The 24,778-nt window shown below is 48.1% G+C and overlaps 1 protein-coding gene across 2 annotated transcripts in view; it reads right to left on the bottom strand.

Moving 5' to 3' along the window:
- Positions 1 to 3,806: 3,806 nt before the first annotated feature.
- The window catches only part of TBX19 (T-box transcription factor 19), a 51,724-nt gene continuing 30,752 nt past the window's right edge, over positions 3,807 to 24,778 (bottom strand). For both annotated transcript variants that reach the window (XM_074999812.1, XM_074999822.1), the window contains 7 exons: positions 22,980 to 23,244; positions 20,424 to 20,558; positions 18,400 to 18,461; positions 12,531 to 12,592; positions 9,567 to 9,755; positions 7,481 to 7,616; positions 3,807 to 4,871 (listed from right to left, as the gene is read on the bottom strand). In XM_074999812.1, coding sequence (XP_074855913.1) covers positions 4,634 to 4,871; positions 7,481 to 7,616; positions 9,567 to 9,755; positions 12,531 to 12,592; positions 18,400 to 18,461; positions 20,424 to 20,558; positions 22,980 to 23,244 — 1,087 coding nt within the window. In that variant the 3' untranslated portion in view covers positions 3,807 to 4,633. The remainder of the gene's footprint in view (positions 4,872 to 7,480; positions 7,617 to 9,566; positions 9,756 to 12,530; positions 12,593 to 18,399; positions 18,462 to 20,423; positions 20,559 to 22,979; positions 23,245 to 24,778) is intronic.

The raw sequence follows: 24,778 nt of genomic DNA, 5'->3' as shown, positions 1-24,778 counted from the left end.
ACAGCTGCCCATGCAGCTCTTCCTGACCTGCCTGCAGCCAGAGGCAGGGGCTTGGAGTTGCATCCAGGCCATGGTAAAAGCCATGTGGGGTGCCATGACGAGTCCTCTATTTCCTCTCAGGGTGCAGGGCCCCAGGGCAGGCGGAGGGTGCTCAGCTCCCTGCTGCTGCCTGCGCAGCTCTTACCATAGCCAGGGGGTCAGGAAGAAGAGGAATGGGAAGGGGACAGGGTCACCTTGATGACAGGTAGATGGGGCAGCTTCTCAGGACTGGACTCCCTTCTTTCCTTCCCAAACCCAGCGCTGTCCAGGAGGCCAGGAACTGCTTTTGGGCCCCAGGGCCCATAAAGAAGGCCCCATGCTTTCTTCCTGTGGAGCTGTCCCACATGCTCTCGCTTCCCAAGCCGAAACCAGGCAGCACCTGCTGGCTCTCTCCCCTCACAGGGGCCCAATCCGCCTCAGCCGGCAGACGCCGCTTGGAGATGCTCCGCTGAAAGACGCCGCCCTGATGCCGAGGCGAGACGAGGGTGCTGTGGCCACAGCGCAGAGTACTGAGCACGATACGATCCCAGCCAGCCCCCAAGGGGGCCTGACGCTGACGAGGGAGAAATGCTCGGTTCGGAACTCTCGCCTATCTGGCCCAGGGCCGCGGGCATCTCTCAAGTCTCCCCTTGACAGTCATGCTCAAGAGCGTCACAAGAGGAGAAGAGACGGTCGGCCAGTCTGCTGCTGCTGCTGCTGCTGCTGCTGCTGCTGCTCCATTTTTCCTTCTCTCCCTCACCGTGCCCTGGGCCAGAGGGCTTCCCTTTGCAGTTCTGCAGCGTCCCGACGCACAGGTGTTGGAGCTGGGCCCGGGGGCACAAGATGCCCTACCTAAGAGGCTTTCGCTAGGGTAAACCATAGTTGGCTCATGCTGTCTCTGGAGGTAACAATAAATCCCTCGGGGTGAAAGAACAGGCTGCCACTTACATAAGCGTGTGGGGTGGTGTGGCAGGCCTGAAGGGTGAGGAACACCATCTTCCTTTTTCTCTGTGCAAAAGGACATCAGCCTCCCTGGGGGGGATTGAACACCAGTCTTATATGCAACCGGTAGGGATACACACCACTGTACTAACAAGGAAAGGAACAAGCACTTTTACTGTCTGCACCACTGAGAGACCAGTGATGGGCAGCGTATAACTCCACCAACCCCAGAACCATTTCCTCGCTTTTCCTTCTAAATGCCTTTGGATGCATGTACCAGCCGCCCTCTCCTTTTGCTCAGGCTGTTGCTCAGCTAAACACTTCTGGGGGACTACACAACTCCTCCCACACCCCCTAACCCTGGCCTGAGGGTTTCACCTTGCAATTCTGCAGTGTGCCCAACAGGCAGGTGTTGGAGCTGGGCCCAGTGGCAAGAACCCAGGTCGCCATTTGTGTGTGTGTCTCTTTTCTCTCTCCCACAATGGCTGGGTCTACACTAGCACCCCCCCCTTTCAAAAGGGGACACTAACGAGACACTTTGAGATATGCTAATGAGGCACTGTAGTGAATATGCAGCACCTCATTAGCATAATGGCAGCCAAGGCCCTTCAGAAGTGCCACTTTCAATGGCGCGCAGCTCGTCTACACAGGGTCCTTTTCAAAAGGACCCCACACACTTCTGAATCCCCTTAGTCCTATAGCCAAATAGGAATTGAAAAGGACCCCGTGTAGATGAGCCATGCATGATCGAAAGCAGTACTTTCCAAGTGCCGTGGCTGCTGTTGTGCTAATGGGGTGTTGCATACTCATTGCAGCGCCTCATTAGCATATCCCAAAGTGTCTCATTAGCATCCCTCTTTCGAAAGAGGGGGTGCTAGTGTATACCCAGCCAATGTACCCTGAAGGTAGCAGTTTGTTATGTGAGCAGTTTCTTATACATATTGGTAACTGCTACCAGCATCCAATTTTTATAGGGCAATTTTCTACACTTAGTGGGACACAACTCCTGTGGGAACAGTCCAGCCCCTCTGTTCAGTGCAGTACTTAGCTACTGGTGTTCCCACCTTCCTCACATCTTCCTGTGTTTGCTGGGTGCAGGTGTCTCGTGTTACATGGGCCTTTGCACAGTATGTAGGGTTTGAGTTGAGTGGCCCTTTCCTATTGCTAGAGTTGAAGTGTGTTGAAGGTGAGAAGAGATGTAACCTGGGCTTAGGCAAGTTGTGTTCTCTGTGCTTGGCGGGAGTTGGTCGGGTTTGGGTTGCAGCGCTCTTAGGTTTGTTTTAAGGCTTTTCATAGAGTAGCCTGCCAGGAACACATTAAAGATGACTGAAAAATGACCAAGGAGTCCATTTGAAGACCCCATCCTGAAAGTACTTTGAAAAATAAAGGCATTTTATAGCAGGCTCTACCTGTGAGTTCAGAAGGGCTTTGCAGCTGTCCCCCATGTTCTGTGGAATCCCCTCAAGCACCCCCCCCCCCCGAATGCTGTCATGAGCTGTAAGAATTAATCTGGTGTGATTTGTGTGCGTAGGTTTGTTTCTGCCTTCAATACCCTGTCTTCAAAAGGGTTAACTAAGTAATTTGAAAGGAATGAAGTGGTGGAATGAAACATGCCCTCCCCCCACCCCCCATGACAACGCTGTAACTTCTGCCATAGCAAAAATTTTAAGGTAGGAAACCAGAGATTGCAGAGCTCTCTTACCAGCTGAAAAGCATGGCTTCACAGGTGGCTGCTCAGTTCAGTTAGTTAGCGTGTGGCACTATTGGAGGCAGGTTTCTGAGTTCAGACTCTGCACGGGTCAGAGTTACTTTTTACTTTTGCTCTTCTTGCACTAGCCACCAGCCAGGAAGAAGCAGTGCCTTTGCATTCACCTTTTGGGGGGCAGGAGCAAACAACAACACAGAACAAAAAGGCCAACCCAAAAAGTCTCCCAAGCCTTCAAAGCTATAATTAAACATCTACCAAGAAGGAACTGTTTAAATCGAGCAAGTGAGGTGGGAATGGAAGAGGCGGTATGGCCGGGAGAGAAACTGGAGGCTCAGGCTGGGTCCCAACTGGAAATAATAATAATACTTATTATTATTGTAAGTGAAACTAACCCAAACCATTTTCTTTCAGTCCCAGCAGCATTTGTCTCCGAAGATCAACATTACTGTGCCAGACAGACTTGAGCCTGGGAGAAAAGGTGCTGCGCCCAGGCCAGCCTCTTGATTACACCGCTGGCAAGGCAGGGATTAGCCAGTGTTCATGGTGACAAGGCACTCAATACACATGGTGCACAGGCAGGTGGCTCTCATGCCCAGCCAGTGAGCGCAGACATGAAACAGGGCTCTTTCACTGCTGCAGAGAGCAGAGGTCAGTACCAAGGTGAAGCAAGGCCTCACACTGGCTTTGGGGAATGAAGACACCTGGTGGATGCTGGTGTTTGGGAAGTGGCAGGAGAGGGTGGGAAGCTAGTAGGTCACTGGCAGCCAGATGTCCCAAGTGAAATCACAGACCCGTTTTGCTGGGCACTATCTGTACATATCCAGAGTAAGACAATGCCAGTCCTGAAGAAGTTACAACCTGAATAGCTACAACAGACAAAAGGGGGGAAGGTGCAAGAGAATGGAAGGGACTTTCCCAAGGTCATAGGGCAGTCCAACAGCAAAGCTGGGGCAGAAAGCTCCTGCCTGGGTTGGGGTTTGCTGCTGCTTGCATTGTTTTGAATTCTTTCTGAGGCCTCTACAGGAAGAGAGGTGCTCATTATTATTATTGTAAGAAAGTGAAACTAACCCAAACCATTTTCTTTGTTTATTTTTACTTCCTCAGAACCCTGAAGCAAAGTGGAAATGCAAGATTAATGTTCCCCTTTTGTCACTGTTTGCTCAAAAATAACAATAAATATCTGACACAAAGAACTTACATCGCTTTACACACTCTGTATAGGAACCACTTTAATCCATTCTGAAATGCAGCCAACCTTTTGGCAGCCTTGCTAGGTTTTCTTATAGTACACAAAGACTACACAATAGGTGAGGGGAGGAAGGGAGACCACCACCCCAGGGATGTGAACCTAACTACAGGGGAGAGCTGCAGGGAGACGAAGGGCCATTTCCTCCAAGTTAGAAGTTAGCTTCAGGAATTTGAAGAGCAAATTTTTAAGAACGCTGGGGCGTGTCCAGGCAGTAGTTCCACTTAAGAATACCAGTCGGGAACAGTGTGAGGATGTCATGGGTTTCTGTATTATTTTATGAGCTCCCTGCTCTGCTAGCAATCTGTTACTGGCTTAAGTTACAACAAACATTCCTCTGAAATCCCATTACAACGCCCGGCTGCCACTTCTCTTCCATTGGACCCTGAAGCCCTGGCGTCTTTCCTTTGACCTGGAAGCAAAACTGTCTCTAAAGATGTGGATCAGTCATTGTCTACCGGAGCGCAGAATGTTACCACAAGAAGTCATTGCCCCTGTAACTATTCCCCCACCTCTGCACCAGACCTCTCGACTCAGTCTTGGGTGGCTCACTTGGAAATGGAGAGCTGCAAGGTTGATTATGGAATATGGTGCTTCACTGAGACAGGTTTCTCGTGTGCGTGTCCCCTCCCTGCTCTGAGCTGTGATCCTAGGAGGTGTTCTTGTCCTGTCCGTCTTGCTTGGAACATACTGAACGTTCCCGAAGAACGTCCCGCCCATTAGAACGAATGCAAAGATGTCCAGGCAGAATCAGCTAGTCTGGCAAGAGCAGGTTCCCCAGGTGTTTCCACGTTGCTGGTGACTGCTCCCGGCAGAGGAGTCGAGGCAGATGAAGGTGTGGTGGACAAAGGGATGTTACCTCGCAGGAACGCGCCTGGAGGGCTGCCGTTCACATCACTCCCCGGGTTGGCAACATTAATGGCACTGTTGCTGACTGTCCAGAGACATGGGTAGTGGCTGGAACAAAGCAGTGTAAACCAGAATAGAACTCAAATAAGTATTTTGAAGTAGATTAATGCTCTGTATAGCACAATATAGCAGAGGCAAGTGTATTACCCAGTACAGGCTACTCTGATAGCAGAACAGACCTGACAGTTCCTCAGTGAAAACCCAATAACAACTAAAGCTGGTTTAGGGGAAGGGGAGGAAATGTGAAATTAATTTTGAAATTGTTTATATTTCTGAAGTTTGAAAAGAAACCATAAGCTCGCACCTGAGTAACAAAGGAGAGATTTTTAAAAAGATTCTCCAGTGACTTTCTGCATTTCAAAATTAAAATCTTCATCCAAACTTCTAAACTCATAACGTTTCAACTTCTCCGTTCACAATAACTTGATATGTAAGTTTTATTACATCTAGGCTATGTCTACACTAGCCCCAAACTTCAAAATGGCCATGTAAATGGCCATTTCAAAGTTTACTAATGAAGCGCTGAAATACATATTCAGCTCCTCATTAGCATGCAGGCGGCCGTGGCACTTCGAAATTGACGCGGCTCGTCCCGACAGGGCTCCTTTTCGAAAGGACCCCACCTACTTCGAAGTCCCCTTATTCCCATCTGCTATAGGAATAAGGGGACTTCGAAGTAGGCGGGGTCCTTTCGAAAAGGAGCCCCGTTGGGGCAAGCCACGCGGCGGCGAGGCGCATCAATTTCGGAGTGCCGCGGCCGCCCGCATGCTAATGAAGCGCTGAATATGCATTTCAGCGCTTCATTAGTAAACTTCGAAATGGCCATTTGCATGGCCATTTCGAAGTTTGGGGCCAGTGTGACACAGCCCTAACGGACTAGACTTCACAAAGCTCCAATATGGTAAGCAATATCATCCTCATTTTTCACAGCAGGATAATGAAGCACAGAGAGATTAAGGCCAAAATATTTTCAGCGTCCACTAATTTTGGATGCCCGAGTTTTTAATGTGCTGATAGAAGACATTGCTTTTCAGAGGTGCTGATCCACAGGCAGCTCCCTTCGATTTCTGCTAGGGATGTAGATGCCCAAAGCTTATGAAAATCAAGCCAGGATTCTCAGGTTGGACACCCAGAAAACAAGGAACACACACCTAGTGAATAGTTCTAAAAATGCACGTGTGATTTCAGTCACCAAAACCAGCCACAGAAGAGTCCTGTCACCTAGTTCCATGTATGTTGTCACTGGATCAAATGGCTTTCTTCATTGCCATTAGGAGAATCCACAATCCTGACCCCACTTCGCACAGCAAGTACTGGGTCCCAGTCAGGCCCCTCCTTCCCTTTTAAAAGTTTTTTTTTTCAGAAGTTTCAATTTAAAATTAGTGACCTTAAATGGCTTTTCACAGAATGACCAGGGTTTTACTGTATATAGTCCCATGCATTTTAAATGCACTATAAATAGCAACATATAAATAAGGCTACACCTCCAAGAGCCTGGCTGAAATCAATGCAACACACTATTTTCTTACATCGTTTTAAAAAAGCAACATTTGAGACCCTTAAATCAGCTATTCCCAACCAGAGGTTATGTTTATCTTGGGGGTGTGCTGTGGTCTTCCAGAGGATACATCAACTGCTTTAGCTACTTGCCTAGTTTTACAACAAACTACATTAGAAGCACTAGCAATGAAGTCAGTGCGAGCTAAAATTTCATATAGACTATGGCTTGTTTATACTGCTCTGTGTGCTAGACACAGAAATATAAGCACAGTATTTGTATTGCAACTGATTTATCTTTTAATTATGTAGCAAAAATGAGAATGTGAGCAATTCCTCAGTAACAGTGTTCTGTCACACTCCTGTAGTTTTATGTCTGATTTTGTAAGCAAATACAATGTGAACCTCTCTCATCCGAGACCTTTGGAGCCTAACTGGTACCAGATGAGAGAATTTGCCAAATGGCAAGACGGCAGTATAGTCTAGCAGCATTACCAACACTTCCACTGCTTACTGGGCTCTGAGAAGACATTTAGGGGTAAATTAAAGCTCAATAAGAGCACATAGCACTGAGAGCCAGGACACGCATCTGTAAACAAACTTTATGGGACTATGGGAAACATGGCCACACCCATGATAAGTAATTGTTCAGCAAACTAAAATCATGCCTGATTATGGATGTTGTGCCATATGAGAGAGTTCCAGATTAGAGAGGTTCAACCTATATTTGTTCAGTGAGGTGAAACTTGGGCCTATTTAATTAAAATCAGACTGCTGAAGGGGATACATTAGCCTGGAAAGGTTGAGAGCCACTCCCTTAAAGCCTGGAAAATAGACTGAAGGGACTATTTAAAGGGTGGAGATAATGCTAATTAGCATTTATTTAATATTTTAAATTTTCAAAGAACAGCACAAAAGATTACGCCTCACAAAACTCAGCCAGTGAACATCATTCACCTCAATTTACAGGATGGCAAACAAAGGTAAAGTGATTTGGTTAGGCCATGCAATGAGGTTTTGGCAGAGCTAGACCTGGTCATAAAATGCTGAGTTCTAACCCCCTTGGCTCATGCTTCCAGGTCATGCTGCCTAATGATTGGGAAGGAGAAACAGCGGGACTTATCCCTTCCCTAATGTTGATGGTTCTACTGTAACTTTACCTTGGACCAGCAGAGGCAGCGCCCTTGCTGTACGGTACTGAAAGCAAGTTGGCATGTGGTGCAGATGTCAAAGAACTCCAGCTCTCATGTCCAGGAAACATCTGCAGATTATTGCTTGAGTTCTCTATCCAATTCACTTTGGAGGAAACACAAAACGTTGGTGACTGCACCAAGTTACGGCAAGGCAAAAAAGGATTGCAGAAAACAGGCAAAAGGGAGAAAGCAATTGAATTGGTTAATAAAGGCTCCTGCCCATGGACTTGGGACAGCAATCTTCCCAAGAACAAACCTACTTTGCTCATTGTTTCTTCATTCAGCGATTCGCACTAGTCTGGATGGCAGAAGAATGGTAACAGTATCTGACCTGGCTGAGTGATCTGGAATGGAATGTTTTTCTATTGGAAAAATGCCAAGTTACTGATACCAAAACCTCCCATGGCAACAAGTTGATTTTGACTAAATTTTGTTTGGAAAAAAAACTGTGAATGCTTTGCTCAGGGTGATGTGTTCCGGGCTGACCTTATCTCAATGGAATCTTTCAAATTTTCATTTCAAAATGGCTTTTTTACTGAGGGATGTATTTAATACTATAAATGGAGCTGAGTGACTAGCTGGGTATCCCCAAGCTTTCAGGCTACTGTCTTCACAGGAGAAGCATGATGGAGCTGCTGTGGGATTATGCATCAGGAAAGCTTCAGGGGTCGCTGGCCATGGGGCAGTTCTCCAGGTGGATCTGTGCTGGAGCCAGGAAGTGGGGACCCTGCCAGCCCAGGAAACCAGTGTTCCTGCTAATTTTTTTGCATCCATGGGCAAACTAAGTTTTGTTATGTGCACCAAGGCGTGTGTGGATGTGTACCACCAGTACCACTCTGCTAATCTGCTGGGCAGCACCTAAATTTCAACCAGCTGATTGCCCAAGCACTTAGCTTACAGCGAACAATGCAGGAGAGCCAAGTTAGGATCTCACACATGGAGCTGTGAGCCATGGAACCCCAGCTGGGTTCCAATGAAAACTTGCTTGTGTTTTGGAAAAAGTTTTGGCCAATTTGCAAAAGAGTCAGTGATATGTTTTGATCCGGCCAATTGGCATGTTCTGGCAAGGCCACATTTCAATGGGAAATTTCCAACCAGCTCTACTTATGATTAATATTAAAATTTAAAAAGTCAAAATCCAAATGATGTGCTCATGACATCAAAAAAATGAACAATTTTGGCCAACTTGAAGCAAACAAACAAAATGAAAAAAATTATTTATGGTAACTTGTGGAGATTTTTTCTGATTTAGAATGAAACCAAATTTTGAAATATCAGCATTTCCCACCCAGTAGAAATTCTGAGTTCTGACCCACCTTAAATGGAATATAGAACCTTTTGTCTCTAGCATCGCCAGTCGAGCATTGTCTGACCTGTACTTCTAACCAGGCCTCAGGTCAGAATGAGCAAAATTATTATCAGCTGCTGACTGTTCAATGGCCTATGTCCAACAAATTGATTCTCTCTCAGTCCAGTTCCTCGTGGACATGTAACCATATAAAAGAAACTGCCACCGTGACTGATATTGACAGTAACAACAGGAAGATGAAGTACTGAATGGGACAGAGAAGAGCACCTCAGAGAATTTTCAGGTATAAGGGACTCTAAAGACATACTGGCAATACAAAAACCTAGTCCCAAATCAGCTCTTAACATTCCCTTAGGGGCTTCTTTTGACTCAGGACTGATTTATTATGTGGAATGAAAGGAAAGCCTGAAATGGTTCTTGGCTTTTTAGTATAATTATTAAGTAATGTAAACATGATCTATCTTCACCAACTTAGCCTCTGGGAGTTCTGTACCTCTGTAACTTTTATTCTTCTGTTTTCTGTGAACAGAACCTTTACATTTCTGAGTGCCCTTCTTGCACGTGGGTTTCAGAAGCTATTTTGTTCTCAGAGTTCAATGCAGACTGCTACAGATGACACACACACTGTGCTCTCTCCCCGATTCCTGTGTTTTCTCACTTGGCTGTTTCTTTTAACATAAGGAAGAGCTGTGCAGGCTAATGGAACCTGCTCTCTCTCTCTCTGTGAAGACATTACAGCCTTACCTGTTGGGGAGTGATTTCTCTGCATGTACGAAGCAGGATATGGTGCAGCCCGATGCCCTCGAAGAGCTGCATAATGATCGCAGCCATGATGAGAATGTGGAGCAGGAAGAGACAAAGCTCCTCCATATTGATAATTCGGGCTTCCTGATGCACACACTGCATCTGGATTGGAAATCAACCAACCACCTACTTTGAAGAGAAAAGAAGAAACAGTAAGGAAATTTAATAAAATATGAATAAGGAAAGTAACCAGACTTCCTAAAAATGTACCAACCTGATCACTAGCACTCCAGATAGCAGGAACTGTGCTTTTTGCTTAGTGTTTGTTTTGAGTTACAGGCCACACACACTTTTACAGGGCGTACGCACACACACAACAAACGCATATTTGAGCATTTTGAATAGTAAGAGAGAGGAAGCCGTGCTAGTCTATACACTATCAAAACAAAAAGCAGTCAAGTAGCACTTTAAAGACTAGCAAAATGGTTTATTAGGTAAGAAGTGGGTCTGTCCCATGAAAGCTCACCTAATAAACCATTTTGCTAGTCTTTAAAGTGCTACTTGACTGCTTTTTGTTTTGATATTTAAGCATTGGATAACAATATCTCTAATACTTACATAGCATCTTCCTCCCAAATGATTCCTAGAACTTCGCAAATTTTTAAAAGGAAGTAGTTTACTCCCCAGTGAAATGCAGCCACCTCTTGGAAGGAACATGGCCATTTCTTTTCAAAAAAGGGCAACACAACACAACAGTATAAGGCGAGATGTAAAGAATATTATAATTTGCAGATTTATGAAAACAAAGTTGGTTACCTACAGGCCTGCCCACAGAAGTAATGTCCTTAACTCTTAAGAAAAGTACTGCGAGATCCTTATTGAGCACAGCCAGGACCTAGGTCTGCCATCTTATTCAAAAGGTTATAGCAAGGTATCAACCCCTAACAAGTTCTGTGAAAACAGCAAGCAGTCCAGTGGCACTTTAAAGACTTCAATTCACTTCAGCATCTGACAAAAGTTTATGTCCTAATGGCCTAATAAATTTGTTAATCTTTAAGGTGCTATCGGACTCTTTGCTGTTCTTGCTGAAACAGACTAACAGGGCTACCCCTCTGAAAAAGGGTATGCAAAGATTAGAGGGCAAAATATCTTGGCTATTAACCTGGCATTTTCATGTATTAATTTTTCCAGTCAGATTTTAGAAGGGTTCAAATCACTTACTAGTTCAGATTTTTTTTTTTTTGGACCCTGGAGTTAAAAGAGCAGCAGCAGATTTATGTGCTATACATTAATTGTATACTATATGTCATGGGCAAAATTCAGATCGGCTACAAATAATATTTAATGCCCAGGGCCAGGGTACACATCAGGAGTTGGATTTCATTTCCATTTTTTTTAAGTGACAACAAACATGCAACTATAATTAGCAGCCAATTTAGTTTTAATAAAATAAATCAATATTCAGCTCGAACAGTTATCTTCCCAACCTCTCCCCCACCTTTCGCTTCTCTCAGAGGCACCACAGAAGACTCAACTAGTCTGCCATGGCTACGTCTACACTACAGCCATCTGTCGACAGACGTCGCTGTTGGAAGATATTTTCTGCCAAAACTTCTGCCAACCAATCGCAGCCACACATGAAAGCGGGGTATTGCCGACAAAACCCTCTAGTGTAGACATAGCCTTATGAGGAGGAATAAAGTGTTCAGGGCAGTTGTGAAATGTCCATCATTGGTGATGTTTAAGAGCAGGTTAGATAAACACCTGCCTGGGATGGTCCAGATGGTGGCTGGTCCTGCCACCAGTGCAGAGGACAGGATTTGATGACCTCTCAAGGTTGCTTCCAGTCCTCTGATGCTGTGCGCCTCCATCTCAGTTTGGCAGTTCTTTATGTAACTCACTGCCTTTATTCCTTCCCGTAATGCTGAGCTTGCTGCCTTTCAAGCAATTCCATATGCTGTACATCCATGCACTCCACACTTTGTAACACCCACCACGTGCTATACAATTGCACGGTTACCAGATACCCACATGTGTATGGTAAGGGCGACGGAGAACACAGGGCCCTCTTGCACACAAACAGAAGTACCCATCATTGGAAATAAAGCCATTCATCTTTAACCACACTGAAGCAGAAGAGTTTTATTTGGTAGGCCTCCAGACACTGGAGGGGAGTGGTGCACAAACACCCCGTATTAATGCTGAGCAGACAGCTGTGACTTTCTTATGAACTATAGAGCAAATTTAATACCCTGCTATTGTTCACTATGGCTGGGATCTCAAAATGCGTTCTGCTCACGGGCCTTTGTACAAACTGAATTTCATTCATGAACAAAACAAGTCAGGTGAGTAATCCAAACTTCATTTAGAGGTAGAACCAGAACTGCCAATATGACTGATTAAGAAGGACATGGTGGCAATTAGAAATAATCAGGGGAAATTAAATGAAAACATTTTGTCAACAAGGCAAGGGGCAAACAATGTCAGTACACCCTGGGAAAAATCTGGAAGCAAAAAATTTTTCATAGCTATGAGGGCTTGTTTATGAAGGGAAGAAAAACCAAATTTCAATAAAACATGAAAAACCCCACCCTATGTTTTCATGAGTCATTCACACAGTGATAATGATGGGACATCTGTAGGGATAAGGAGAGTTTCCTGACTGAGTTATAACATTAAAGAAACAAACAAAAAAGAGCACAGCTTTGGAACGGTTGTAACTAAAACTGCTAGGTTCAAGCAGCCCTCTAAATATTGGAGATTGTAAAGATAATTAATTTTCCTTACAGAGGTTTCTTGAACCTTCTCCTGAACTATTTAGAGTACTGGCCTCCATCAGTGACAGGATCTTAGTTTGGAGAAGACCAGTGGCCAGTTAGTCTAGCACCTCCTTTGTCCACAATACCAATTCTGTCACATAACAACTCAAGTTCCCATGAATAAAATGATGTTAGGAAACCTTACGGTGTGAATATGTCATATGTTGACCTTCTGAAACATTTTCAGGAATATCTTTTGGATGGTTTCTGAAAGAGAAAACATTGAGTGGTCATGTGCTGTATTCAAAAGAAGGTCAAGGGTTAGGGAAATGGACAATGGAAAAAAAGCTGAAAATTGCTCAATTTTAGGTTTCATCAGCCGAAAAGATGGAACAGAAAATGAAGACAAAAGAGAAATTCCACCATCTTCAACTGTTTGCTAATGAAGTGTAGAAAGCTTTTTATCTGCACAAAATGTGCAGCCAATGAGGCAGAAGCCCTTGCTTCATTCCACGTGTACATGTGCAACAATGTCCCTGGCTCTGTCATCTTCAGGGGCCGAATTCTAGCACTCTGGATCTAAATACATGGCCCTTTTTTGCTTGTGTGAAAGGACCAAGGCCATTGGCTTTGAAGCAGTAGTAGACTCATTGACCGCTACGCATGGTCCAGCCACTGGAGCGGGACAAAGAGCCATATTTTGTTAGCATAGGTGGTGTATGTGAACCATTTGAACATGAAAAATAATACACTATTACTTTTGGACAGTGCATGTCTCTCTAACTTCTTCAATACAGGGCTCTACCATGGAAACTATTTAAATAAAATGAGCCACACTTTACCATAAAGGTACAGCAACTACAGCATGTTTGCATTGCAGTTTCACTATGGTTATGTTGATGGCTATGGTTACTACATATTCATATAACTGGATTGTTACTTGAAATGAGAATATGAGAGAACAATTAGGCATAAATACAATGGAGCTAATATACCCTAGAATCTAACACTATAGCCGTGTCTACACGTGCACGCTACTTAGAAGTAGCGGCACTAACTTCGAAATAGTGCCCGTCACGGCTACACGTGTTGGGCGCTATTTTGATGTTAACATCGACGTTAGGTGGCGAGACGTCGAAGCCGCTATCCCCATGAGGGGATGGGAATAGCACCCTACTTCGACATTGAACGTCGAAGTAGGGAACGTGTAGTCGTTGCGCATCCCGCAACTTCGAAATTGCGGGGTCCTCCATGGCGGCCATCAGCTGAGGGGTTGAGAGACGCTCTCTCCAGCCCCTCAGCTCAATGGTGGCCGCGTGGAGCGGCCCCTTAAAGGTCCCCACCCCCTCCCTTTCTGTGCAGGAAGCTGAGAGAGCGTGCAGGCAGCAGCAATAACATGCGGCTCGCCTGCACACTCTTCTTCAGCCACCCAGACCCCCAAAGGACCTCATGGCCACCCAGCAGCCCCCCAGCGCCCTCAGGGAACCCCCCCGAAGGGGAGCCAGGGTTCCCGGGGCAGGAGCCAGGCCGGGAAGCGGCAGCGGGGCCCCTCCTGGATGAAGGTCGAGCTTCGGGACCTGCTGGGGCTCTGGAGCGAGGAGGAGGTGCTCCAGGTAATGGGGAGCAAGAGGAGGAACGCGGATGCGTTCACTCGGCTGGCCGAGGGCCTGGCCGCCCGGGGTCACCCTGCCCGCACTCCGGACCATGTCCAGAGTAAAGTCAAGGAGCTGCGGCAGGGTTACGCCTGGGCCCGGGATGTGGCCAGCAGATCTGGGGCCGCCCCCGTCACTTGCCCCTTTTACAGGGAGCTGAGGGACATCCTGGGCCCCCGGCACACCTCCTCCCCTCTGGCCACGCTTGACACCTCGGCTGAGGAGCCCCAGCAGGCCCCAGATCCGGATCCGGAGTCCGGCCCGGAGGCAAGCCCCGCACCCCGGGGGCCCCCCCTGGAGCCCACCCCCGGGGCACCAGAGCAGGAGGAGGAGGAGGAGGAGGGGGACTCCTCCTCCACCGACACCGGGCTCCAGATCCTCCTGCCATCCCGGAGCAGCAGCCAGGCGTCCGCCCCGCAGGTGTCCCCTGACCGTGGGAGTGGACCTACAGGTATGTACCCCCCCGGTGTACACTCCCGGGGTTGAGGGGCAGGGGTAATAGATATGTGGCCAGGGCCCTCCACATGCCCAGATGGCCATGGCCCCAAGGACAGCAGTGGCATGTCCCTCACAGGAGTGCATCAGCCCCTGCCCCCACACCCCAGCATGACAGTGCCATTCCCCATCCCCGGGGCAGGGGGGAGCGGAACCTCTAGGGTCCCCCGGGAGGAGGGGGTGGGACACCCAGCAGCAGCAGCAGCAGCAGCAGCAGCAGCAGCATGTGATGGAGTCGGGGGAGTGCAAATGCGAGACTCAGGCTAGATGTGAGCAACAAGCTGAATAGCTCCCAGTGGCTAAGGATGATCCTGGGGCTACAACTGGCAGGTGACACCTCTGCCCTGGACAAAGAGGAGGGAGGAGCCGAGCTGGGTTTGAATCGGGGGTCGCAGGTAGAGGCTAGGGGAAGGGCGAGCTGGAAGGCAGCCAGCCTGAGGAGGGGGAAAGCTACACCCCAGAGGGGCACCCCTCGGGGTCTTCTCCCCAGGACGGGTTGGAAGGACTGTCTCTGACTGCTGTGCTGTCGCTTCTGGGAGAAACTGGGCATCTGTTGCCTAAGAAACCTCTCCTGTCAGACCCTGCTGAGTGAAGTGAGAGTCACTCCCGCCGGGGGACGGGGTGCAGTGCAGGGGGACCCTTGAACCCCATCACAGCAGCATCTCCCGGGGACGGGGATGGGGAACCTGCAGCACAGGGGTGGGGGGACAAGGGCCACGGCTCAGGGCCCACACTAATGCCTGTCTCCACTCTTCTTCCCCCCCTCCTGTGTTCCGCAGCTGCACCATCGGAAGGACCGGAGAGCGCCGGTGAGGCTTCAGTGGTCTCAGAATCCCCTCCGGGGCCATTGCTCCAGGCCAGCCCCTCGGCGGAGGACTGACCGGCCCCACAGCGGGCAAGACGGCAGACCCAGCACCAGCCGCTGGCGATGGCCCCCCAGCTGCTGGCCCTCCACTGCCGGCAGGTGGAGGTCACGGAGCAGTGGCTGCGGGTGGAGCAAGGCCACCTCCACCTGCAGGAGCGGGCGCTGGCCTGGCGCCAAGAGGCATGGGGGGCCTACATGGAGACATTCAACCGCATAGCGGACTACCTGGCCCCCCCATGCCGCGCTGACCGCTGCTGCGCCCGCCCTGCCTGCTCCACCCGCTGCGCCACCCACTGCTCCTGTTGCCACGCCGTCCGCTGCCGCCCCGCCACCCGCCACCGAGGGCCATTCTGCCGAGGGAGACCTGGGGCCAGCTGACACTCGCCGGCCATATCTTCTGGTCCGCCCAGCCCCCAGCCAGCCCCAGACAGGGCTGCAGCCAAGGCGGGGATCCCGGCCGCCCACCCCCAGTGCCAGACTATAGGGGCGTGGGGCCCAGGACGTGCCCCCCCCGTATATATTCCCCCCACTGTTTTGTTGTTCGGCCTTGTATATAGTTTGTATTTATTTATTTGTGACCCCCGTTTTCACAGTCTGATCCTTCCCCCACACCATGTAAATAGTTCTCCCCTTCCTTGTTATCCCTGTTTTTTTGTTAATATATACATACATATATAATATTCAGTTACTTAGAAGTTCCTTTAGTTATTATTTGTAAGAAAAGAGTTGCAGTAAAGAAGTTTGATTTCACAAACAAGTGTCTGCTTTTATTTGTCCAAGAAAAGTGGGGGTGGGGGGGTGCTGTTGGGTGCTCCGTGGTGTGGACGTAGGGGCAGGGAGTGTTGTGGAGGATGGGGGGGTGCAGTGGGGGGCCTGGCAGCGTTCACCCCACGGCCTCATCTAAGTGGGCCCACAGGGCCTCTGGACCCGGGTCCCTTCAGGGTCCACCTGGCGACTGGGGGCAGCGGGTGGCTGCACATGGGCCCTGCCGGCCTCCACAGCCCAGCCCTGAAAGAAGGCCTCCCCCTTGCTCTTCGCCAGATTGTGTAGGGCGCTGCACGCACCCACAATCTGGGGGATGTTGGTGGGGCCTGCATCCAGGCGGGTGAGGAGACACCTCCAGTGCCCTTTGAGGCGGCCAAATGAGAGCTCCACCACCTGGCGCACGTGGTTCAGGCGCTGGTTGAAGCGCTTCTGGCTGGCAGAGAGATGGCCCGTGTACGGGTGCATGAGCCAGGGCCGGAGGGGGTACGCCGCATCTGCGATGACGCAGAGGGGCATGGTGGTGTCCCCCACAGGGCTTTCCCACTGGGGGATGTAGGTCCCCGCCTCCAGCCGGCGGCACAGGCCTGAGTTCCGGAAAACCCAGGCGTCGTGGGTGCTGCCAGGCCACCCCACATATATGCCCAGGAAACGGCCCCGGCTGTCCACCAAGGCCTGGAGGACCACTGAGTGGTAGCCCTTCCGGTTGATGTAGCGTCATCCACTGTGCTCCAGGGCGCGGATGGGCATGTGAGTCCCATCCAGAGCCCCGAAGCAATTGGGGAAGCCCAGGGTGGCAAAGCCCGCGATGGTGGCATCTGGGTCCCCCAGCCTCACAAGCCTGTGGAGGAGCAGGGCGTTGATGGCACGGACGACCTGCAGGGGAAGCACATGGGAGAGCGCCAATGAGGGGTGAGCAGGGTGTGTGTGGCCCTCCCCTGCCAGGGCCCCCCACCCCTCCCCTCCCTGGCCCTGCCCTCCCCTGCCAGGGCTGCCTCTCCCCCCCCGTGGGTCCTCTTACCTCCATGAGGACAGCCCCGACGGTGGCCTTGCCGACACCAAACTGCTGTCCCACGGACCGGTAGCTGTCTGGAGTGGCCAGCTTCCAGACAGCGATGCCGACCTGTTTCTCCACACTGAGGGCACGCCACATGAAGGTGTCCTGGTGCCTGAGTGCGGGGGTGAGCCACTGGCACATCTCCATAAATGTCTGCCGGCTCATGCGAAAGTTCCTGAGCCAGCGGTCGTCGTCCCACTCCCCAAGCACCAGCCACTCCCACCAGTCGGTGCTGGTGGGGTAGCTCCACAGCCGGTGGTGTATGAGGCGGCGGGGGGGTCGGGGTGCTGCAGGGTTGGGGGTTGCGTCCTCCTCCCCTGCGGGCATCTCCTCCTCTGTGGCAAGGAGGTGCTCAGCTGCCTCCTGCATGGCATGGAGCAGGGCGAGCATTGCTCCTACAGGGGCGGCTGGGTGGACCTCTGGCTGCTGCTGCTGCTGCTGCTGCTGCTGCTGCTGCTGCTGCTGGGGGTCCATCATGACTGCGTCACCTGAGGTGTGCGTGCCTATGGCTCTGCAGACCGCGTGCTGTGCAGGCTGAGTGTGTCTGGGAGAGGCCCTTTAAGGGAGCGGCTAGCTGTTGCCCCGGAAGCGCTAGTCCACCCTGTGACCCTGTCTGCAGCTATTCCTGGCACCCCTATGTCGATGTGTGCTACTTTGGCGTGTAGACGTTCCCTCGCAGCGCCTATTTCGATGTGGTGCTGCGCAACATCGATGTTGAACATCGACGTTGCCAGCCCTGGAGGACATGTATATGTTATTCATCGAAATAGCCTATGTCGATGTCGCTACATCGAAATAAGCTACTTCGATGTAGGCTTCATGTGTAGACGTAGCTTATATCACATATATATGGATATGAAATGCAACACTAAGGGGTTAATAAGGAGTGCAAACGGTCAAGTTGTTATGTTTCTATTTATAGGAATTAGTGTTAATTATATAATGAAAAGCAAAACCAAAGACTATCACAATGTAATTATAACAGCATTATTATAAAATGTAATAGATGATCTTTTGGCATTTTGTACCAACAGTCCACTCATCAATTTAAGAACCAAATGTGATGATGACAAATACCAGGGTATAAATCTGGCATTAACGCCACAGAGCTTCGTGGAGTTACTCTGGATTTATAGCTATGGAAAGAAGGTCAGGTTTTATCCCTTATCTTTCTCATAGTAATGTTACAATTCTAAGTGTAACAGCAGCAAAAATCACTCATCTGAGCAAAAGACAAACTCACCTTTCCTTTGCATCCAGGAAGGCTTTGGCAAAGGGATTATACTTGATTTTGAGAGCTGTTATCTTGGGTTTACAAAAAACAAGGCATGTTAGCGAAGGTAATTTCAACAGAGACTTGACATAGCATTGTCCAGAGTAAACAGAATGGACTGAGTTCCACCTCAGTCAGTGAAGCAAAAGACAGGCCCTGTATTTAACATGTGATTATATGTCAGCCAGGCTCTTTGTGTGGGAGCATTGCTCACCTCTGAAACATCAGACACTGGTTGCTTCCAAAGGCAAGAAATCAAACTAGATGGACCAATGGTCTCATTCAGTATGTCAAATTCTACATTCCTGTGACTGTTTCTCCCAAGTTGCTGAATTGCATACAAAAGTGAATAATATCTGTACAGGTTGAACCTCTCTAGTCTGGAACTTTCTTGTATAGCAACATCCGTAATGCAGCATGATTTTGGTTAGCCAGAAGACCACTTACCAGGGGTGTGCCCAAGTTTCCCATGGTCCCATAAAGTTTGTTTACAGGCACCAGTCCTGGCTCTCAGTGTTCTGTGTTGTTATTTAGCTGTAATTTACCCCAAATGTCTTCTAAGAGCCCAGTAGGTCGTGGAAGTGTTGGTAATGTGCTAGACCACTGGTTTTCAACCACTGCACAGTGGCACACTGGTGTGCTACAAAATTTCATCATTTCCCCCTCTGCAGCTCCTTGCAGAGCCACCAAAGGGAGGGAGGAATGATGATCCCATGTCATCTGGTGCTCAAGCAGCAAGGCTACCTGAGTCCCAGCTGGTACAGGGTTGGTCGGTTTCCCCATGCGGTGACTCTTTGCAGAGCTAGTGGGGGGAAAATCCCAACCCTGCAGGAGACCATTTGCGCCCAGAGGCAGCTGAAATGCTGCTTCCCAGCCCCCACGACCTGGCAAGGAGCCTGCCCCCACTCCCTGCTGTGGCAAAGAGGGAAGGCAGGAGCCTGTTGGAGCCAAGACACCGTTTAAATGCAGCATCTCAGCTCCAATCTGTTGACAGGGAGGGGAGTCTGGTCCCTCAAGCCACCCCTCACACCTGCTAGTTATTGAGTAGCCACTACAATTTTCAGTGGTTACTTGATTACTAAACATCCCTAGCACGGCACTGAGCAGACTTTCCAAATGTGCCTGTGTTCACTGTCTAACCCAGTGTATTCTGTGGTGGGTTTGAAACACTAATGCATTTGATCCTTGTTTAGCTTGTTGTATGCACTAGTATGTTGCAAACATCTCCAGTAAGACTGTAGCCATAGTAAATGTAAGTAAAGGTGATGTTTATGAGCAACCGATTCAGCTGAAAAATGTGGATATGCCGTGGAATTGTTTGTCTCATTGAAGTGTGCCAGGTTACTGAAAAGGTTGGGAACCCCTGTGCTAAACAATTTTGACCCCCCATGGTCCAGCAAATTCTCTCATCCGGCACCAGTCAAGTCCCTAGGATGCCAGTTGAGAGAGGTTCAACCTGTAGTCATTAAAGGGAAAAAAGGGACAAGGAGCACCAACCCTCATGCTTCAGGGCTCACAGCACAGTTTGAAGTCAGGAAGAAATTTCCCCACAGTATAGTACCATGGTATAGTTTGGCTAAATTATAAGAGAAGTGGAGGAGTTACATTTTCCGATGAAATACCCAGCACCGGCCAGTGTTAGAGACAGATACTGACCTAGACAGTAAGTCAATCTGTTACAGCATGGTAAGGGGATGGCTTCTGGTACAGACAGACCAACCTAGAATGGCAGTAGGTAAAATACCAGGCTAGCCTGACCATTCATCTGTCCCGGCACTGCAGTCAGATTCTAGACAAGGTGGACCAAGGGCATGTTCTGTTCTAGCAAGGAGACAGAGCATTCGACTAAATGAACCCTCAGTCTGCCCTGTACTGACAGGGAGCTAGAATCTTGGATTATGTTAACAATTGGTGCATGCTGATCTTACAGGTCTTTGGTTTTTAATATTTCTCATCAGTAGTGATCTCACGGTGTGCCGTTATTACCCACCTACCTCTTCATTTTGATAAGCAGTGACAGCTATGAATTGAGTCTCTGGAAAGGAGCAGTTCATGACCATCCTGTGTGGGCCTCCCACACGAACAATGTGAACCTGAGGCTCATATTTATGCAGGGAATTCAGCATTATCTGTAGAAGAGAGAAGACAGGACTGATAGGCAACTTGCTCAAAAAAAAGAAAAACAGACAAGACAAAGTATTGAGTCACACAATGGGCAGTCAGTCTGTGGCACTCCTGGCCAGAGGATGTTGTGAAGACCAAAACTATAAAAGGGTTAAAAAAGAACTAGATAAATTCATGGAGGATTGGTCCAGCAGTGGCTATCAGCCAGGATGAGCAGGGAGGGTGTCGCTAGCCTCTGTTTGTCCGAAGCTGGGAATGGGGGGACAGAGGATGGGTCACTTGATGATTACCTGTTCTAGTCATTCTCTCTGGCATTGGCCACTGTTGGAAGACAGGAAACGGGGTTGAAAGGACCTGTGGTCTGAACCAATCCCGCTGTTCTTAGGGACTGTCACAACTACAGCAATAATGCCGAGCCTGGAACTTTGTTACCAGGCAGACCCAGAGAAGAATCACAAGCAACGACTTGCCCTTGCCTTCTGGTCTTTGTATCATGTCATTGACACTTATTGTCAGCCCCATATTGAGGGGATATGCTGTACAACTATCACAACGCAAACCCAATACCAGCAGATCTCTTCATCCTCTCTGTGAATCCACACTAACATGCTGTCTTCTCCCCAGTTCCTGGTGGCTGAGGAAGAGGAGGGTTTCTCCTTTCCTTCCTCCATACTAACTGCAGGGTGGACTGGGACAGGTTCCAGATGAATAACATTTGGTGCTTCTGATGCAACAGTAAATGTTTATATTGTGTTAGTGCCCAAAGATGACCTCGATCAAAACTGAGGCCCCATTGTGCTGGAAGCTGTACAGATAAGAGAGAATACCCATCCTGGAGCGCATATGGCCTAAAAAACACGGGGCCCAGGCTCTTTTCCTGTGTTTTGCATGGTGCTGAGAACCGAAGGGGTGCTGGGGGAACAATACAATTATTTATTACTATAGAACACCTCCCTTCAGCTATCACATTTTGATTAAGAACACAACAAGGGAAGCAGAGCCCCAGACAGGGGACCTAAAATGCCTAAACACCCAGATTTATTTGTCCATCATTTTTCCCACACATTAAAAACTATCCCCCCATTCTGGTTCAAGAGGTGTTATAGTTATGATGCAGATGACTAGACCTTGGCAGTCATTGGATTCCGTTCTTAGCTCTGCTACTGACTCTGTGTATGACCTTGAGCAAAGCATGTTACCTGTCTCCACCTACTTCCCCATCCATAAAATGGGGGTAAATTATTCCCCACATTATGAGTGCTCTGAAGCTAAACATTAAGGGTTGTTGGGAGGGGCTTAAATAAGCTTAATAAAAATAACAACAAACTAGTTAGAAACACTACAATAGGGAGATACTGGTCAGGGGCTCAGGGATAAGGTTAAAGAAAGCATTTATAAGTTTGGCAGAATTCAATTTATATATGATGACAGATAATCTTGATGTTTATTTTAAACATTTTTTCTATTTTTAATATATAAAAGTTCACAGTTGCACAGAATTACGAGCATGTCAGCCCACAGGGGAACACTTCAGATAATTTCAATTTAAAGATACTAGGTGCTGACATTTGAAAACTTAAAGCTTTATAATTGCTAGAATACAAATTGACAACACAATGTCAAACTATGCAAAATCAATACCCTGAAATCAAACTCCTGTCTGTTCTTTAGCAGCATTTCTCTTACCTTCCTTATCTGTAGAAAATTATTATTGATGGAAATATTTTTGTTGGCTTTTGTGTGACTGGTGAAATCAGCATTCACTGATAAAAATCAAATCCTTCCAAGCCTAAATATTTACTTGAAGGGATTTGACTCCAGGCTGACAAGAACAAAACAAATAAAAAAATAAAAGATTTTGTGTAATATTTTACTTTCTGATACATACTTTTAAGGGGCTCAAAGTGAATGTTACTTATTTCTAGTACATGCAGTTTCCTTCCCGAGGCCAAAGCTGACTCACTAGAATATTGATAATTATCATGAAGCAGAAGCTGACACAGTAATTATTTCATTTAGGAGCAGCCTTTTATTCTGGTACCTGACTCTTGCCAACATTCCACTTACACCAAACAACATGGGGGAAAACAACAAAAACCTCATCCCCATAACAATTTTTTCCCCTTTCTCTAAAGTTCTTTGAAAAAAACGTAGCACACAGGACAAACTATGAAAAGCCCCCGATGATGCAGTAACCCACAGCACTCTCGGTCTCTCTTAACATCAAGAAGTCCATTAAAATCTGAAAGTGCCAATTAAGACCTGTTTATTCCTGTTTACGTTTGGGCTCCAGAGAATAATTGGCATCTGTGGGTGAAGAGGCCTCTAAGGGCCCCTCTAATTGCATAAATGCACTCTTGATGTTTCTTGATTGGTAGGTGCTTGCGATGGACAACAAGAGGTGCATTGGAAACATTGTGCTGTACCTGCCCACTTCCATTGAGCTTGTTGGTAAGTTTCACTTTACTGAAGGAAACAGAGGCTTTCATCCAGTGCGCCCCAAAGTTGGGTGAGTCGGGGTGGATGTAAACGCAGCTGTGGCTGGGTGGTTCAGGTTTCCCAGCTGGCACCCATTCGCCATTCACGTACTTCCAGCGGTGGCCATCGGTGGGAGCAAAATCTAACAGGAAGGAGTACATGGCGTTGGGATCCAAACCCGACACACTGATCTTTAAAACTGGAAACATCCGTCTGTAAATCAAACAGAAAGCAGGAGCAGGGAAAGCATCATTAATCCTGCTGTAAAAGATAGTTGCTGGTGTGGTTTCTGCAAAGATGCTCACCAAGTGCTTCTATTTCCTATTGATCAGTCAGAACCAGCCACAAAATGCTTTCATGTTTCACCTGAAATATGGAATCTCACCCCAAAATGACCCTGACTGATAGCACTAGGATTAATACTGTTGTCCTTCATTAGTCATACTTTTATGTACAAACTATCAGAACTATTAACCTCCTTCCACTGGTAGTACAGATGTGGAAGATGGCAAGAATCTGGCACTTACAACAAACTTTTAATTTGTAGAAAACTATTAAAAATTACTCACACCTCCCCCTCCTTCCCCCTGACCAGACAATCAGGAGCCAGAACTCTGACCATAAATAAGATATACCAACACAGGCAGATTTCAATTCTTCCTTCATGACACAGAGATCTGGGAAATATCACTAACACAGAAGGGGTTCTTCTGTTCAGCAGAGAAAGGTATACCGTGATCCATTGGTGAGAAATTGAAGCTAGACAAATTCAGACTGGAAAGAAGGTGTTCATTGTCAACGGTGAGAATAATTAACCATTGGAACAATTTACCAAGGGGTCGCACTGGAGTGTCCATCACTGACATATATTCAAATCAAGATTGGATATTTTTTATAAAAGGGGAATTATTTTTGGAACGGTCTCTGGCCTGTGTTATGTGGCTCAGACAAGACACTCACAATGGCCTTTCCGGCCTCAGAATCTATGAACCATATAGGGAGTTTGAAGGTGATACCTGCCTGGAATAAGGCAGGGCTCTATAGCCACCTGCTAGCTGTACGGTTGATGAACACACACAGTGAATGGGGAGGAGTGCTTCAGTCAGGGCCCAATTAAAAGCTCATTGAAGTCAATGGAAAGACTCCCATTGATTTTGGTGGAGTTTGAGTCAGGCCCTTACTACATGAAAACGCACACTCATTGCGTGGACATCTTGTGCAGGAATTCACTCTACTGGTGTCTAGTGAAGAGCTGGATGTTGTGGAACGTTGGTTTTCTTGATTTAAGGGGTTGTTGGTTTGGGGTTTTTTTTTTGGTTTTGTTTTTGGTTTTTTTTGCTTTGCATACATCATACAGTTTCACACACATACACACCCCGTTGTAAAATATGCTCCCTCTTGCCAGGGTCCCCCCCGCCCAAAACATATTGCCCCCTGGCTCCACCACTGCCCCACGCATTGAGACACTTCCCTCACTGACATGGCTGCTCCCCCTTGAGGCCCACAGGCCTCTCATTCAGCTTGTGAACTGCGCCATGTGCCAATGCTTAGCTGTGCTGGTGATACAGGTCAACACGGAAAAGCTACAGGTGGGAAGGCCAGCAGGGAGGCTGTGGTTGGGAGAGGGACTGCAGGGGAGGCGCGGGCACATTGGAGAGTCAGGCCTGAGGTGAGTGGGCTTGGAGGCACTCGGAGAAGTGGCTGGGTGGTGGTGTGCAGTTCTGAAAATGATCAGGAGGGAAAGTGA

This window comes from Carettochelys insculpta, chromosome 1, assembly GCF_033958435.1.
Source record: "Carettochelys insculpta isolate YL-2023 chromosome 1, ASM3395843v1, whole genome shotgun sequence".
In the NCBI taxonomy this organism is placed as follows: Eukaryota; Metazoa; Chordata; order Testudines; family Carettochelyidae; genus Carettochelys; species Carettochelys insculpta.
This window is presented reverse-complemented; position numbering and strand designations above follow the sequence as displayed.